At 49.7% G+C, this 18,862-nt stretch overlaps 1 protein-coding gene across 1 annotated transcript in view; it reads right to left on the reverse strand.

The window, feature by feature from the left end:
* Iars2 (isoleucyl-tRNA synthetase 2, mitochondrial) overlaps nucleotides 1-18,862 on the reverse strand; it is a gene marked incomplete in the record, with an annotated part of 35,220 nt that overhangs the window by 7,978 nt on the left and 8,380 nt on the right. The window contains 7 exon segments of the mRNA XM_013507032.1: nucleotides 441-549; nucleotides 3,750-3,843; nucleotides 4,379-4,481; nucleotides 13,585-13,745; nucleotides 14,441-14,592; nucleotides 16,103-16,193; nucleotides 17,127-17,296. Coding sequence (XP_013362486.1) covers nucleotides 441-549; nucleotides 3,750-3,843; nucleotides 4,379-4,481; nucleotides 13,585-13,745; nucleotides 14,441-14,592; nucleotides 16,103-16,193; nucleotides 17,127-17,296 — 880 coding nt within the window.

Genomic DNA, 18,862 nt, shown 5'->3' on the forward strand with positions numbered 1-18,862 from the left:
TGCTCTGCAACAGACTCCCCAGTGAGGCCACGCAGCCACTGCCTCCTGCTGGCGCCCGACACCTGCACACCGGGCTGCCTGGCTGCCCGGCCTGAACGCTCTGCTCCTCCTCAGTCTCATTCAAAGAGCGGCGGGGCGCCACTGAACTGCCTGGTCTTCACTTTCCAAAATTATTCTTTCTGGGGCGTGGTAGCACACAGCTGTCAACCCAGCACTCGGGAGGCTGAGGCAGGACGATCGTTGCGAGTCCGAGACCAGCCTGGGCTACAAAGTGAGCTCAAGTCCAGCCTGAACTGCATAGTGGGACCCTGTCTTTAAAAAAAAGACAAAATCCTTCTTTCTCTAGTGGGACAGGAGACTGCAGTGCCTGATCATACTGACAAGGATTTAAAGTTAACACAAGCGCAGGCAGAGGCAGCGCGGCAACACTGTGTACTCACTTAAATGGGGCCTTCTTCCTCGCCGCGACGCTCGTCAGCAAGGACGACTGGAACCAACCGCCCAGCTGGTCCTTGCCTTCCAGGTACAGATCTGCTCTGGAGTCAGGGCCTTGAAGTATTACAAGACACACATGGAGTTAACGAACATAGAGGACGAGCCACAAACATACCCAAAACGTCAAAATGATGGGTAGCGTGGTTGTTTCATGTGTCCTGCTGCTCAACTGCCTTCGCCCGGGCTGTCACCCTCGGCCTCTGTATCACCCTGGACAAGGGTCATCCCAGAGGCGCAGCTAACTGGGGTGCAAGCTCAATGAGGGGCTGCTCTGGAACAGTTACTGCTGTTTCCAGTAAATCTGTCATGAATAAATGATGGTTTCATTAATTCAACAAACGTCCCCCTGCCACCAACCCACCACCTCACAGGCTCGGACCAGGTGGGCAGATCTCCCTGCACGGCCACAGAGACCGTGAGCAGAGGCCGCAGAGCCCGCCTGGCCTGCAGGCAGCACCATCAACTGCAGCTGGAACCCGGGCAACACAGACTCGGGCACACGCCCTTCACCAGGCACTTGAATGCACCTGGCTCCATTATTTTTTAAAAAAGAGCTTAGAAGATCAAACGGTCAACCTCTAATTTCACAATGACTCAGTCAAACGGTGGACAAACTGAAAAACTGTACGATCCAAGCATGTTGGGTCACACCTATAATTCTAAAACTCTGAGGCTGAGGCAGGAGGATCAAGAGTTCCAAGTCAGCCTGGGCAACTAGGTGAGACCCTATCTCAAAATGAAAAAAAATTTTTTTAAAAAAAGGATGGGGATGTAGCTCAGCACAAAGGCCCTGACTTTGATCCCTAGTACAATACATTAAAATAAAATAAATGTTAAAGTTAATTAACTTAAAAACCCTTTCCAGAAGACGGTGCCAATCACACTCCTGAGTGTGTACAAGGGGGAGGAATGGTGTAGACTTTCTTCTGCTCCTTTTCGTTTTTAATTGTTACCCTTCTTCCTTCCTGAGTAGACCTCTTGGTGAAAGAACAACCTGCAGATTACGTGTGGCTCAGCGTCACGTCTGCAGTGCAACGCCAGGAAGCCAGCGCTTCACCGGCTGTGAGAACCGTGTCTCTACGCAGCAGCTTCAGCTCTGAACCAAATTATAGACTCACAAACCATTCAGTACCTCTGGGATTATAAGGAGGTCAGGAGTAATTTAAAGAATAAACCAGTGTTTAAAAAATTACCCTTAAAGAGGCAATCAGAAAAAAACTGAATCATCCATGACTGATTTATAAATAAATTTGTTTAACCCAGATGAACTGATGAATTCTAAGCAAGGTTACTATACTTAACTAAGACAAACTACAGACTCAGCATAAGCAAATACGGCAAAGCTTTTCTGCTCGACCAATGTTTACCTGAAAATAAACCAAAAACCACTCAAACTAATAAAATGTAATTAATTTTTAAAATTACTGTTTCCGATGTAGTACTGTACATGTCCTTAAAAGTCAAGAAAAGCTATTTACAAGCCTGAGTCCTAAGTCTAATTTTCTTTAGAACATAACTGTTTCCTCTATTTCTTCAACTTATTTTTTGTAAAAACAAAAAAAAAGTTAGAAAGGAAGTAGAAGACAGTATTCTACCGCAATAACGAGGACTCCGAAACACCACTGCAGGGAAATGGGCCTGCCATATTCGGCACGGGACACTACTCAGAGCTCAGCAGCCTCGGGGCTCTGAGCAGGCCGAGGCTCGCAGGAGCTCAGCACGTGCGGGGTCAGAGGGCTGCACGCAGCAAGGGCCCAACAGCGTGATGTTCCCGGACAGGCAATGCCACAGCCACCCTGAAAGGCAGGGATCCCCAGGAACCGGGAGAGGCAGGGAAGGGGCTCGGGCCGCGTCGCCCGAGAGCGCCCCATGCTGTAAACCAGGCCTGGGGCTGACGAGGCGTCGCTGCAGGGCTGGCGCTGTGGCACACGCGCTGATGGGAGAGGCTGCGTGCCCTTCACTGTAAAACTGAATTTAAACCCACTGCGTTTTTATCACACCTCGTAGATACACCTCATAACCTACAGAATGATCCACTTAAAAACGCCATTCCCCTCCAGAAACCTTCATCTTTCCTCTGCTTGGGGTTTGTGCAGTCTGAACTGGCAATGAAACGGGCCCTTCGACCTGCTGTCAAAATGTGTAAGCCACACCTGCTTCACTGCCGTCAAGTCTGCGGCAAGTCAAACTGGCTCTCTTCCGCACTCTGTAAGCCAAATCTACCCGGCCGGACACCAGCCGAGGTGAGCCAGGGGTGCGCCCACGACACGCGCTCAGGGGGCGCGTCCAGCTGACACAGGCCAGGAAGACAAGCACAGGGAGACCGAAAGTGACTGCTCAGACCATTGTGACCATCGGGCCAGGTGCGGCTCGGGCCCACCCTCAGCACCACAGACATAACGCAGAAAGGACGGGGAAGGCTCCAGGGAGTCGTGTGGCCTGATGGGCCATTACGCACGTGTCCGCTGTAACGGAGAATATGCGCAGATTTACGTGCATTCTGCTTCCCGAACGTCCTACGCTGGAAGAAGGGACAGACGCAGTAAGGCCGCTCCCGCTGGGAACCACTTTGCACCCTGACTCGGGGACTGGGGTGCACACCACAGCCGCTGCAGAGGAGCCCCTCCCGCTGCTGTGCTCCCGCACAGCCGAGGCCCCGTCCGTCACAGGCGGCACCCGCAGGCGCGTGGGGAGCTGTGTGACATCCCTGCTCCTGTCCCCTACTCCGCACTGAGGCCAGGCCGGCCCTTCCTTCCACAGCCCCCTAAGACCCTGAGGAGCTCCCCCAAGCAGTGACCACATCTCTGCTCACTTCCTCCACTTCCCCTCCTGACTCCTGGAGCAGAGCCGCTCTCCGCAGTTAAAGTGCAACGCTTCTCTGGGCTCAGCCCGCCTTGCCGAGAGCGAGCTACCTCGGCTCTCACCGAACCTCCTCTGCTCCCTGGAGAAGGATGGGGCAGAACCTTCCAGGGCCTCCCAGCGTTTGTTTTATAAAAATGAGTGCCATAGGGCTGCCGAGAGGGCCAGGGAGAATGAGACGGTACAGGGAAGCGCGAGAATCCCCATTTCTATATAAAATTTCATCTTGAAAGATGGGAGTCTGGAAAGCCCTGGGTGAAATGACCTCCCAGGATCCTTCCATGTCTAAATTATAGTAGGAGAACTACTTCCAAATAAACCAGAATTCTTTTTTGCTTATACATCTCTTACAAGTAACACTCTATTTTCTGCATGTAATCAATTTCAGGAATCACCTGGAAGAACACAAGACCATGAGGTTCCGCTGTCGAACCAGATGTCCAGGATGTCCTGGCCAGGCAGGTACTCCAAGCCATCGGGACCGCCAACCTAGGAGGCAAGGAGAAGCACTTACACGGAGCCCGAGTTCACACAACAGCACCCGAAAGTCTGATGACCGCGGAGCACAAGCACTCAAAACCACTCAGCCGCGCCCCAAGTACAACCTGCAGTGCCTCAAGGCGGGTGCGGCTCAGCGCAGGGCCTGTGAGCATCAGCAGCCGCGGCCCTGACCTCGAGCGGGCCGATGGGAAGGGCAGCTGGGCACAGTCCCAGGGGCGCCCGCTGGGGGTGTGACGTCAGACGCCATCGGTTCACTCCACACGCCCTACCTGGTCCTGACTGCCCACGCTCGGCACAGTGCCCTCTCGGTCACGGCCCGCTGCAGTCTGCCCAGCCCCACGGAGATGACAACTGACGCTAACGCTGCTAAGTAACTTGCTTCTACCCTCAGCAAAACGTCCCCTGAGACTCCGTCAGTTTCTAACCCACACCGACTAAGTTCCCCAACTTCCCCTGCCGGTAGAACCTCCCCCTGCCCCTGCCTTGCGGCACACGCAGGGCCGTCACAGGCCACGCAACGCACCTGGGACAGGACGTCCTGCGGGAGCAGCTGCTCGGGGGGCAGCGTCCACCAGACGTCGCTGCCGTGCTGCTCCACCAGCTGGGCGACGTGCTCCACGGTCTGGCTGGGTAGGGAAGGCACATGACAACTCACAGCTGTGAGAACAGCAAGCGGTGTTACAGCACCAGCTCCAGCTGCCCCGCCCTTCTCCCCAGCCACAGCCGCATCTGCAGTCACTCGCGAGGCCGCTGCCCTCATCTTCGATTCGCCGTAAGGAATGTGCGACTGACCCGGCACACACCTCGCCTCTGACACGGAAAGGGACTGGGGTGGCTTGGTCTCAGAGCACTTGGCTGGCTCACACAAGGCCCAGAGTTCCACCGCAGAACGAAAAATAGAAAGACAGAGAAAATAAAACGCTTCTCCGGATCGCCTCTATAGCTCTATGTTCTACCCAGGTACAGCACCTAAGCTCAAAGCCTCCTAATGACCTTCCTTCGCCAATTTCCGCCCGATTCCATCATCCCATTCTGTCCGTTCTACCCCTAAAATCTGTCACTGTCCCTGCTGACACTGTTTCACTCCCACCTCACGGCCTCCCTCCGTGCTAGTGATACAAGGGTCTGACTGCCCCAACTCTGCTCTGCAACTCACATGGTCCGCCCTGCAAGATGCTTTCCTAACAGTTTTTATTTATCACAGGATTCTTCGCTCAAAAACAAGACAGCCAGGGGTGATGGCACACACCTGCAACTCCGGCACTCGGGAGGCTGAGGCAGGGAAACTGCAAACTCAAGGCCAGCCCGGGCTACTTAACAAGATCCTGTCTCAAAAATGTTTTAAAAGGGAAGAAAAGCTCCTTCAGAGCTCATGCAGTCCCTTCAGGACCACGTCCAGACCCATACGCCAGAAGCAAGGCCAACCTAGAGTGTGAGCTTGGACCATGACATTCAGCGCAAGTTCTGAATCTCACTCTATTTACACAACCCCGCACACGTGCTAGAGCGGCTCTGAGACCCGGCCAGGCCCTCTGTTGAGATTCCAGGCTCCTGTTCAAACCCCACTGCGCCCCTCCAGGGCCTGGGCCCTGTTCTAGGTCCCGGATAAACCCCATCAAGATCCCTGCCCTGAGGGCACGTGCATCTGAGTGTCCGCCCCGTACACCCCAGAGTGACGGAGGAGGCATGCGGCACAGTGCCCGGCAAGCCGTATGACGTCAGGGTGGCCCAGCAGCCTGAGAACAGGATTGGGCATGGCTTGGGGAAGATACACAGAGGTCAAAACAGCAACTTGAAAATTCAGCTCTGGGAAAAACTGATACTCATCATGCCTGAACTGAGAGATGCCATGCTTTCCTTTATAAACAATGGGAACAACAGCTTGCCCCTGGTAAACAGGAAGTAAAGGCAACAAAGAAATTCAACATCAGGCTTGCTTTCACCCTGCAGTGGCCAGGTCTGTGTACCAACCTGCGCCCAATGGAATCGTCCTTACAGCTTTGAACTAAAGCATTCCATCCAGATCTTTCGAGATTCTTTGACATTCCAACCCCACACCTGTAATGCCAGCATCAAGAGACTGAGGCAGGAGCATCTCAAGATCAATGCCAGCCTGGATTAACCCAGAGCCCTCCCTCAAAACAAGAAACACAAAGAAAGAAAGAAAAGAAGTGAGTAAGTAACCCAACCTTTATAGATGAGTACTTCCACAACCATTTTAGAAGGCAAATTCAACCTTAATGAAGCTAGGCTTTTCGTATTCCTAAACATCAGGAAACTCAATGAAATTTTAAAATTGTATTTCAAGTATGACTTAGTTATATGGAATGGAAGTCTGCACTGAGTATATAAAAGTACCAAAGGAAGATTCCAATTTTGCTCTTGGCATGTTATTAAAGCAACTGCAAAATCCTATTAAATTCAGTAAATCATCTATAATGAAAGTTTTTTTAAATCACATTTTCTTATAAAGATGAATTCACTTATATATGTAATATTTTATTACAGGAAGAAATGTAATCTTCCTTCTTGACTTCTTTTTTTTGAGTGCTATGGACAGAACCTAGAGCCTCACGAATGTTAGGCACGTAATCTACCACTGAGCTACAATCCTAGCACTTTCAAAAATTTTCTGTTCTGTTCTATTCTGAGACAGGATCTCTTGCCCAAGTGGGCTCAAACTTGCAACCTTCCTGCCTCATGCTCTCAGGTAGCTGGGATTACAGGTAAGCACCACCATACCTGGCTTACACCCACTTGATTTGCAAACTCAAAAGAAAACTTTGTCTTTTTTTTGAGGGAGTGTCTCGATATGCAGTCCAGGCTGGCCTTGGGCTCACTCTGCAGCCCAGGCTGGTCTCAAACTTGAAATGATCCTCCTGCCTCAGCCTCCCAAGGGCTGGGATTACAGGCATGCACCACCATATCCGGTTTAAAAAAAATTTTTAATAAAACTCAGAAAGGTCTTATTTTAGTGAGAAAGAAAGTTTGCTTGGTTTTGTTTTCTTTTAGAATAATAACACGTTTCAGAAATGACAAAAATACATGTTATTCACACCAATGAAAAACAATCCTGCAATAATTTTTTAAAATCCAATTTCAAAAAAGTTATGGGAAATGAAGCTGCATACTTCATTTACCAAGAAAACAGCCCAATATATTTTTCTGTATTACAAAGGCAGATGGAGCTAGAAAAAGATTTTCAATTTGTCCAAAAAAGCAACATTTTGTAAAAGGAGGCCTGAGCTGGACGTGGTGGCACACACCTGTAATCCCAGCACTCAGCTGCACAACTCTGGAATTACACAGCAAAGAAAACCAAACGAGCAGATGTTAAAACTCAATTTAGCCACTGTCCATGTATATGCATTTCAACAGCCAAACTGTACACAATGTTACAATTTTTTCAAATAAGTTAAAAAAACAGAACAAAATTATGACAAATAACAGTGCAGATCTCAAAGGTAAAAACATCCTCGTAATCCAAACTAATTCAAATTCAACTTTATACGTTTTGTTTCACAAAGAGGAATCTTTCTCTTCACTGTACTCTGAGAGACTGAATGTCACCAAAAAATGACAGAATTTCAAAAACAAAATTTTCAATAAAACTAAAGAGACATCTAATCTAGAAACTTGAGGTAACTGTAATGAATTACAAAATAAAGATACCTGTTCAAACAAAATCTGCCAAGATCATCTGACAAAAAAAATGTAAATTAAGCCAGGTGGTGGTGCACACTTCATAATCCCAGCACTGGGGAGGCTGAAACAACAAGACTGCTGTGAGTTCGAGGCCAGCCTAAACTGCATGGTGAGACCTTGTCTAAACAAAAAAATACGTAAGTTAACGCTGCAAGTGGTCAAAAGCTACAGATCACTAAGATGAAGGAGAAACTTAGAAAGAGCCAGAAGTTGATGGTTCTGCTCAATGTATTTTCATATCAGGGACATGGCTGCAGTAAGAGCCAAGCTCCGCTTAGTGACTCAGGGTGGTTGTGCACAGTACCTCTCCCCGTATCACTGCATTCCTCTACAAACAGCTACGTAAGACAGTTCACACGCGTCTGTGCAACACACTTGGGCCCTCTAATTTCCTTACCCTGCTTACAAGCAATTTTTTAAACAAGGAAATTGAGATCATGCTTTACCGGGGTGGGTGGGTGGGGGTGTGTGTGTGTGTGAGAGAGAGACAGAGAGAGACAGAGAGAGACAGAGAGACAGAGAGAGCGAGAGAACGAACGAACCCAGGGCCTCGAGATATGTAACCACCCTACCACTTACATCCCAGCCCAGGCTTTTAGATATTTAAAACCAACCTTCTAAGCATTTCTCTGTGATACTAAATACTATCCAGGGAGGAAAAGAAAAGAGGAAGAAGTCTAAATTCAAATTGGCCTTTGGAAATTTAAGGGTCCTCCCTTGTATTCTGCGGGTAACATCCCAGCCATACGCAAACGCAGCTAACTTGTAACTTAAAGGTGGGTTCCAGCCACTGGTGATAAAGGTGGGGAAACCACGTGTACTGCGACCTTACCCACTTGCCTCCTTCCCACGGCTGCACTTTCACAAAGCGATTACGTGGTCATAAAGCTCTGCCCTTCACTCAGAGGCCTTCCCAGCACACACATTCTGGGGCCCTCCTCCTTGCTGGAGACCGGGATGCTGCCAGTCACCCTGAGCCCAGCTCCAAGCCCAGGGCTTATTTAGGGCGAATCAAAACTACGGCCTCAGAGCAGCAGCTGGTGAGCAAGGGGCTGCTGTCGGAGTCTCCACTCTGTCTCAGGCGGAAACATTCAGGGCACAGGGCAGTTCCCCAGTGCAAGTTACTGAAGTGAGAACGAGGTGAGAACATGCATGTTAACTACTGTTTTTCCCTAAACTTAACTGAAGAACATGCATGAATTTGCAAGGAGAGAATTGTATTTTTAATTTGCTCCTATACTGATATTTTGCAGGTGACAGGAACAATTTTTTTTAAAAATTTTATTTAATGAACATAAACTTTTTCACAAAAACGTTACTGTTATTAACATAAGCAAAAATTTAAAGTAGCTAAAGTTAGCTCTCAAACTGAACCGAACTTTCTTGCCCAGTGGTACTAAATCCCCCGTAATCTCCAGAGGGCCAGGTAGAAATTCCCTACTGCGGACGGTAACGACTGTCCTATGCCATTAACAGAGTTGGACTGATCAGAATCACCTGAAACGATGACGGAGATTTAGCCAACAACTTCTCCTTCCTAGGTGGCCAATGTTTCCAAATTTTTTCTTTTTTAATACTATAAATGATTTATTTTGTTTTATTTAAGTAGGAATAGATTTTAACCTAAATTATAATGGCATTATGTCATAGACTCAAAATGCCCAATGATATTAAGTTCAGAAATAGAATTATTTCTTGGGAAAATACAAATGAGTCTAAAATGCAAAAGAAACAGTTAATTCAAACCAGAATTAAACACCAGAGTTTTAAATCCTCCAGCCCCTAACCTGACCTAGAACATGAATAAACCGAGACTCTCTTCTGGGAAGCAAGCATTCTAGAGACACCACACAGACTTACTGAGAAAGGAAGAGGCGGCTGGGTGTAGCGGTGGGGTGCCTGCCCAGCACGTAGGCCAAGCCCCGGATCTGACGTCGGGCGCCACGCATGCGCGCATTTACAAGAGGAGTGAGCAGGAGTCCTGGGATGTGCTTCGTAGCATGTGCAGGTGTAAGAGCAACTCCACGTGGGCCACACAACCACGTCCAGCGGAGACGCCACGACCTTTGGTGCCTAGCCACTGCTGCCACGCCAGGGCTGAAAGCCACAGGAACCCAGGACCCTGCCTCGCATTTGTAAGAAGGAAGAGGAGCCTGTGCTGTCTCGTAAAGCTGGCAATCAAGAACAAGCACCAATTCCAGGGTTGTGTCCCGGAAACAACGCACCACTGCCCTGTGCGGTGCAGGAGTAAGATCTACAAACTGACAGACGGTCTGGCCGAGTCTGGCCGTCACTTCTGCAGGCCAACCTCCTGTACACCGCCCAGACTTCAAGGCAGGAACCTGGTACCACGTAAGCCACACACAGCAGCTCACAGAGCAGCACGGGCCTCAGAGCCGCGGAAAGCCGGGCGCGGGACACAGCGCACTCAAGACCCACGCTCAGCCTGCTGTGCGCTCCCCATAAAGCTGCCTCTCCCTCACCTGCGGGAGCACCCACGGGCGTTCTGACTTACGTCACTGCCGCTTGGGTATCAGCCAGTCCGAGGGGCCCGCCTGCAGCCCCAGCACCAAACCCAGGCGGCTCCGCTCATCAGCACCGCGCACGGCGCCGGGGAAACGCCAATCACTTCCCGAACACTCCCAGAAACCCTTGCTCCCTACTAAAGGGGGAAGGAAAAAGAACGAAGACGGGTTCTGCGCATGCGCCGACTCCCCACCGCGACTGCATGCGTGCTAATAAAACCCGAGGGAACTCGCCAGCGTGAACACCCGAGGATGCGCACCTCAACTGTCATCATTTTAATTCTTCACGGAACTGCGGAGGTCCCACCAGTCTATGTCTAACCAATGCCAAGAAAACAACACTGAGACCGAGAGTCCACAGCTCTAAGTGGTGACAGCACTGAAGTAGCCTTCGCGGCTTCCGGTTTCTGGCCTCTGCTTCCTTTTTGTGAAGTGCTCCTACTCCTCGGGCACGCTTAAGTGTGAGGCTTACTTCCGTCCCCCAGGCTCCCTGCTGCCCACCCGGGCACCTCTGCACGCCCTCCCGCAGCCCACACCTGCCGTGTCCCCAGCTGATCCTGGGGTCCACCGGAGCGCCATCTCCTCGCTGAAGGACCATGAGCTACACTCGCTCACACAGCCTCTCTCATCCAAACTGCGGCCAGGCGTCACACCGCAAGCCCGGCAGCAACCAACCGACCTACCTGGAGAAAAGCCCTCACACCAAGGACGTCAAGAACTGCCCGACCCACCAAAAAAACACAACAAAAGAGGAGAGAAAGTGCGGGGCCTGAGAGCTACGGAAGCAAGACTCGGGGTGCACACTTAGCGTATGAGATGCACTGGATTTGGTCCTCAGCACCATGTTAAAATAAAAATGAGCTGGTACAGTGGTGCACACCTGCAATTCCAGCTACTCAGGAGGCTGAGGCAGGAAGATCACGAGTTTGAGGACAGCCTGGAAAACTTAGCAAGTGCCTTGTTTCGAAAAAAGGAAGTGTAGCTCAGTAGAATACGTACTCAGCATGTGGAAGGCCCTGGGCTTGATCCTTACTATCAAGGAAAGGAAAGGAAGGAAAGGAAACAGGCCAGCAACGCCCTAGGGTGACTGGACCCCGCCTAATGTTCCCAGCTGAAACAGGTGGACGGCTCTTAAGAGCAGGGCCACACCAGACCCCCTGCCGCAGCTGGCGCTGAGTCCTTAGCAAAGGCTCTCAGAACAGCTGCGCCGCACAGCCATGGCAGAGAGCAGTAGTTCCTGCCGAGGCCACAGCATGCATCACGGACTGCTCATAACCACCCGCCGGCAACTGCCATTCTATTTTACAGACAGCAGAAGCTCAGCAAATTCTTTAACCTCACATACAGTAAGTGGCAAGGGCTGGGTTGAAATTCAACTGTCATCCTGTGAAGTGGATATTCCTTCCAGTGCCTGCTCTTTGAAAAAGTGCACAAGAAGCCAGGCGTGGTGGCACACGCCAGTAATCCAAGCACGATGGAGGCTGAGGCAGGAGGATCACTGCAAATTTGAAGGCAGCCTGAGCTACATAATGAATTGAAGGCCAGCCTGGAATAATGAGACCATGTCTCAAACAAACAAATAAACGGGCTGGGAGTGGTGGCACACACCCGTAATCCCAACACTCAGGAGGCTAAGGCAGGAGGATTGTCGCGAGTTTGAGACCAGTGTGGGCTACAAAGTGAGCTCACGGTCAGCCTGAACTGCACAGCAAAACCCTGTCAAAGACCAAAAAAAAAAAAAAAACCCACAAGCAAACTGTCTGCCAAAAAAAAAATGGTTCTAAAATGTATACTAGATATTTTAAAATGGGAAGAAACTTGAAAAGGAAAGAGAAACTGCTTTATGGGAATGGGAAAAAAGAAGAAAGGGAAAAGCACAGGAAAAAAATATATATATATATGTATGTATAAAAACAGTTAAGACAGGTATACTGCTAGTTTCTCTGAGTCCACCGAAAAGGTAGGTTTGTGCTGACACTGTCTGGACAATTAAATGCCGATAAGCCGTACTGAGTAACTAATTCAAAGATAACAATACGCAGTGTGGCAATGTGTTCACCACTGTGACCCTACCATGTTGCTTTAGAATTTTGTTTTGTTTATGTGTTTATTGTGTTTTTTCTTTTTCTTTGAAATAAAAAAAAAAACTGTTCTAAAGCACCACCAGGATGGTATACACGAAATGTACATCTACTATAAATTGTAATGAATGCATTTCAGTATATAAAGTATGTTGCAGTAAAGCTTAAAAAACACAGTAGTGAGATAAATCTTCTAACTGCTGGGTCTAGAACAAACTGCAAGACATAAATAGTGAGAAGACAGGCTTTGTGGTGTGCAGCCGTTATCCCAGCACTTTGGAGGCTGAGGCAGGAGGATCATGGGTTCAAGGCCAGCCAGGGCTACAGAGTAAGAACTTGTCTCAAAAAAAAAAAAAAAAAAAAAGATATAAAGTGAAAAAAGGCCCAGAGCAGCACATCCGATCATCCCTTTGTACACCTGTAAGCACAGCAGACAGGAACTCACTTTCTGGGAAGATTCAGAAGACTGGTGAACAGCACATCAAAATGGGTTTGGCTGCGGCGGGAAAAACCCATCTCCCTGCGAAGCTGTCCCACTCTACCGTTGCTTACTACACCTGTCTGTCACTACCAAATTGAAAGACAAGGACAAAACAAGGAATATCCGCGAACGTAATAACCAATGCACCCACGTGTATTTGGTTACCTTATAGTTTCCTTGGTTTTTTTTGACACACGGCCTTGCTACAGCTATATAGTGCAGGCTGGCCTCAGAACTTGAAGCCATCTTCCTGTCTCAGCCTCCTGAGTGCTGGGGTTACGGGCATGTACCACCATACCTAGCTTACCTTAGTTTCTTAAATGTTCAAATATCTAATCAGCTGGCTGTGGCACACGCCTATAATCCCAGCACTCGGGAGGCTGAGGCAGGAGGATCTTTGTGAGTTCAAGACTAGCCTGGGCTACAAAGTGAGCTCTAGGTCAGCCTGAACTGCATAGCGAGACCCTGTCTCAAAAAGGCAAAAAAAAAAAAGTTCAACTATCACACAGTGCCATTTCCAATGGAAAGGGGAATGGATGCAGAATAAGGAGGTGATTCTGATTCCTACAGAAAAACTGCAGCCAGCTTTTCCACTGAACACACTTCACCCCAGGACCCCTCACACCGTCAGCTGGCACAACACACCTTCCTAGCTTGCTTTTTGTTAATACTATGACCATATGACAGTTTTGGAAATTTGTGTTTTAACTCTTCGAAAGCATTGTTAGGGGGCTGGGGATTTAGCTCAGCACCACAGCACCTGCCTGGCAAGTGCAAGGTCGTGAGTTCGATTCCCGGTACCAGAAAAAAAAAAAAGCACTGCTATACTAAAATATTTTAAATAAAATATATAAATAAACTTCCTATGGCCCAAATTATTTTCCATTTTCAAAGGAAACGTGGCCCAATTTAGGCAGTGGACGTAAGGAGAGCTTACCTGGTGATCAAGCACTCGTCTCTGGTCCTGTGGTGGAACACGGGGATGGGAACACCCCACGCCCTCTGCCTCGAGATACACCAGTATGGCCGCCGCTCCAGCGTGTCCACCATGGCGTTCAGAGCCGCCCCAGGAATAAACTTCACGGTCTTCAACGCCTCCTGCAGGGGAGGGAAAACCAAGCCAGTGAGAGAAAGCAAAGCGAAGGTTCTAGAAGGGCCATTCTTCCCAAAGGCAGGCGTGGTGGCTTGTGCCTGTAGTTCCAACTTCCTGGGTACTTTGGAGGCTGCGGGAGGAGGATCACTTGGGCTCAGTCTGACACCATCATGGGCTACTTGGCCAGACCCCACACCTCAACGAGAGGGGAAGCGCACGCACGTACAGGCCATGCCGCACACATGTACGTACACCACGTAATTCACACCCGTTCGCCAGCTCTATAGCATCTGCTAACTCAGAGCAACACTTCTGAAGTGGATGCCACTCAGTCTGGGGAAAGCACCACAAAGAGCTCAGGAAATGCCTCCGTGGACGTCCACTCACTCGAGTCACTCACTCGGGCATCGTCCTGGCCAGGGACAGACGGGGTCTCAGAACTGAGGCTCAAGGAGGGGCGGCAGCCTGGTGCCTGCGTTTGCTACCCTCCCGGACAGGAGGGCGCCTGGGGATGACGAAGCCTCATCTTCCACACACGGAAAATGAAAGAATGAAGCTCAGGATCCTTTCAGATCTGAACCGGCACGAGTTTAGGAAATAAACCCGAACACAGCAATGCCCCAGCTCCAAAGCCTGCCAACCCCGCTGACCCCTCTGCACAAGGCCAAGGACCGAGGCTCCAACAGCACGCCTCTCGCACCTTGGCTGTGGGCTTGATGTCTGCGATCTTCACAAACCACTGCTTGCTGGCACGAATGATGACTGGCTTCTTGGTCCTCCAGTCGTAGGGATAGCTGTGGACCAGTTTTTCCTCTTTCAACAGACTCTTCACACTCTGAAGCATCTTTATAACTATCAAAAAGTTTTAAGTTAGACACGAAAAGTGACATTAAAACCAAGTTCGATGGTGCACATTTGCAATCCCGGTTACACAGGAGGCTGAGACAGGAGGACTGGAAGGGAAACTTAGCAAGGCCTTGACTCCAAAAAAAACAAAGTACAATGAGTCCTACTGATGCTTTACACCTGGGCTGGTGGGGGCCGCAGAGCAGCCACATCCCAGGTCAGGGATGACCGACTGTGGGCCTCTTGGCAAAGAAAAGCAGGGACCGTACGACCTCCACAGACGCCGATACGCCCCTCATTTCCATGCGCTATACAGAAAAGCTGGCGGAAGGCAGAATCCAGATCTGGAATTCAGAGTTACAGTCCTCCATAGCAGGAACCTGGAAATGGTCTTCAGGAACTCAGGAGCAACCAGGTGTGGAGGGCTGAGTGTGTCCCCTGAACATCCTGACCCCGTACCCAAGAGGGGACCCCACTCGGGAGCCAGGTCACTGCAAACCAGCGGAGGCGAGGTCACACTGGGCTCGAGTGGGATGAATCCGCGCCTGGAGTCCTCAGGACAGGAGAGGGCACACAGACACAGCTGCAGGCGGCCGGGGGCAACTGAGGCAGAGGAGGGGCGGGCAGAACCGGGCAGCACAGCACTGTGCAAGCCGGAGCCCACAGTCCTCCCTGGAACTCAGGACTCTGGGGTGCTGAGCCTCCAGAAGCCGGGAGAGGACAGCTCTGCTGCTTTCGGCCATCAAGCTCACGGGAACGTGTTAGTCACCCTAGAAAAGGGACACCTGCCAGGAATGACGGCACATGCCTGTAAACGCAGCACTCGGGAGGCTGAGGCAAGAGCCAGCCTGGAAGCCAGCCTAGGCTACACAGCGAGTTCAAAGCTAGCCTGGACTATACTGTGAGACCTTGCATTAAAAAAAAAAAATAAAGGCCGGGGATGTATAGTTCAGGGGCGTAAGTGCCTGCCTGGCAAGCACAGGTCCTCAGTGTGATTCCCAGTACAAAAAAAAAAAGAGAAGATCACCTGGTCTACACTAGTCCCGGCATGGACAAAGAGCCGTCTCCAGGCACCTGGTCTCTGAACATGTGAAAAAAAGCCAGAAGTATGACCAGAACTGGAGGACCGCCACAGACTAACATAACCAGCAAGGGCCAGGTCTCTGCAAGTTACCTAAGTACTGGAGGACATAGGCGATACCTAGGCCCAAGCTAGAGTTTATCTCTGTTAAAAAAGTACCACTCCCTGCAGACTGTCCTCGCGTGCAGAAACAGAGCAGCTCTGAACTGCAAGATGAAAAATCCCAGACTCCATTTGAAACCCTGGGGCCAAACAGGACACACTTGGCTTTTGTTTCCGCTTGAAAACATTAAGACGGCACGGCGGTGCACGCCTGTACCCAGCACCCTGGGGGGCTCAGGCAGAAGGAAGGATCCCACGTTTGAGCCCCACCAGGACACTGTGGCCCCTTCCCGAGCCCTGTCCCTAAATACAAATACAAAAAGCGCGACTCACCCGTCTCGGTCCCCGCCTCCAGGACAGCCTTGCTCTCGAGCTCAGGACCCGCGGCAGCTGTGAACACCCCTGCTTCATCCACCAAACAGTCCTGGAGTGCCATTGTGAACAAGGGAGAGGGGCAGCACATTCACCTCCTGACCACCTCTGGCAAGACACGTACAACATCTCACCCCAGCCCAGTTCTCTCCATACTAAGAACCTGAGTACTTATCTGGTCAATAAAACTTACGAATTTTATAATTTAAATAACCAAAAGCAAAATTTATTTTTAAAGTATATGCTAAAGGTTAAGTACCAAAATACACTGAACATCTTGAAACTCAAAAAAAAAAAATTTTTTTGAGGTCCTTTTGAGACAGGGTCTCACATGCAGGTCGAGCTGGCCCTGAGCTCACTCTGTAGTGCAGGCTGGTCTTGAACGCACAGCAATCCTCCTGCCTCAGCCTAAAACTACATTTTAACCAAATGATTGTGCTAAGTAACTGAAATGTGTAAAATAAAATTAAAGGACTGTTTAGGTAAAAATACAACAAAACTGTTCTTTTCTATTTAGCAAAGTCTAACTGCTGTTTTCCTGTTGTCCAATGCATATAAAAATTATGCAGGCGACCAAGTGTGCAAAAGCTTTATGTCTAAAAAGACGATGTGTGCGCCTTAATTTCAATACACCTTGTACCTAACAAACGCTAACAATCGTCTGTGCTGTTGAAAAACGCTGCCAAGAGATTCGCTCTACACACTGGCCACAAACCCTCGATCTGCGAGAAGTGCGTACCTACAAAGCACAGGAAAGGGGGCACAGCAAGGCGTGTTTAAGAGGCCCACAGTCCACAGGCTGCAACTGGAATTCTGCGCTAACTCCGGGGTTCTCAGTTAGTGTGAACGGAGGCAGCTCTGCAGCTCCACACGCCCTAAGCCACGCAGTTTCCGCAGAACGGCAGTCTGCTCAGCGAGACGCGGGAACCTCGGGTCTGCCCCTTCCATCCCACAAGGCAGGCGAACGCAGGGACACAGAGCGTACCACAGGCAGGCTGTGCTGAGAGGCCACGCCGTAGTCCTCCATGCCGTGAGCTGGGGCCGTGTGGACCAGTCCCGTGCCCTTCGCCATGGTCACATGAGTCGCAGGTAAGAGAGGCGACGCTTTCTCTGGAATTAAAGGGTGACTACAACTGCCACCTTCCAGATCCGCACCTGCCGAGAAAGAAAACCACTGTAAGAATGTTCTTGCAGCCGGGTATGGCGGTGCCCGCCAGCAATCCCAGCAGTCAGGAGGCTGAGGAAGGAGGATCCCAAGTTCAAGGCCAGCCTGAGCTACACAGTAAGACCTTGCTTCAAAATTCCAAAAGTGATGGCGACAACAGCAAAATCAATGAGTGCTCTTGCCTGACAATTCTACTTCTTCACTACACTTATCAATGGAACATCAGGTTAAAAGTGTAGGACCTAAGAAAGGACTGGTGATTCTCCCGAGCTCTCCCCTTCCCTACCTACGAAGGTCAGGAGTCTTATCAAAGGCAGATGGCCACGGTTCCCAGTTCAAGTGGCTTCGAGGACGGTGCTCAGACCTTTAAAGTGTTCTGGACTTAGCATAACCCTTGCCACACAACAAACAATACTATTAGCAATGTTACCTGCTTGCTGCTACTATAACACATAGCTCACATGAGTCAAAGAAAATGTCTCTCATTTATGTACCACTGTAAATTTTGAAATATATGGACAAAAATGTCTAATGCATCTCAGTGGGAATGAACTCACTGCTGCTACTTTCATGTTTCTCTAAAAAAGTAAGGAACGGTAAATAACAACTGGCTACTGAGCACCCAGTACCTGCACTCAAATTCTTACCTCACCTTCACAATACAAAACACGCAACACTGTCCCAATTTACAAATGAGAAAGACTTGGAACAATCAGCAATGTCTGGGATCCCGTGGCTAAAAACGAACTGCACCCAAATTTAAGGCAATCTACTCCAGCTTTCACGTTCTGCGTAGTTCTAGTTCCCCTCCATAACGTACAACGCCGTGCACATCGTCTGTTCATCCTCCTGTTCCATCATCGTGAATTCCATAAACTGACCCTTCTGCCGTGTGTTCCAGCCTGGCTAGCAGGGCCAAGCGATGCCTACCCGCTGCCTCCTGAGTCTGCCCCCACCCCTGGGAACTCCCGCAGCCCTGCAGCCCTCAGACCTGGCCACGAGTCAGTCTCCATTCCCCACCACACCATGTCTGTCTTGAGAGTATTACTCACACAGGGAATCGCTCCCCTGCTATGACAGGTTTCTCTACATGTCGTAATCACAGCCAGGTAACTCCTTCATATCACCCAAAGAACAAAACAATCTTTTAACTCTGACATTTAACTTAATAACCTACTGATGCTGGGCATGGTAGCACGTGCTTGTAATTCCAACACTCGGGACGCTGAGGCAGGAGGATCACAACAAGTTTGAGTCCAGCCTCGCTACAAAGTGAGTTCAAGGCCAGCCTGAACTACATAGCAAGACCCCGCCTCAAAAAACAAAAAAATAAAAAAAATAAAAAATAACCTGTTGCTAAATTTAGGCTGACATGGCACAATGGGGTAAAAGGCTTAAGAAGAACTGAAATTCCCTTATCACTTTCATAAAGCCTCCTTTTCTCAAATAAAACCCCGAACTCGGGGCTGGGGATTTAGCTCAGCGACAAAAGCGCCTGCCTGGCAAGCGCAAGGTCGTGAGTTCGGTTCCCGGTACCGGAGAAAAACCAAAAAAAA

Source organism: Chinchilla lanigera, unplaced genomic scaffold, assembly GCF_000276665.1.
Source record: "Chinchilla lanigera isolate Chin_1 unplaced genomic scaffold, ChiLan1.0 scaffold00119, whole genome shotgun sequence".
NCBI classification, from domain to species: Eukaryota; Metazoa; Chordata; class Mammalia; order Rodentia; family Chinchillidae; genus Chinchilla; species Chinchilla lanigera.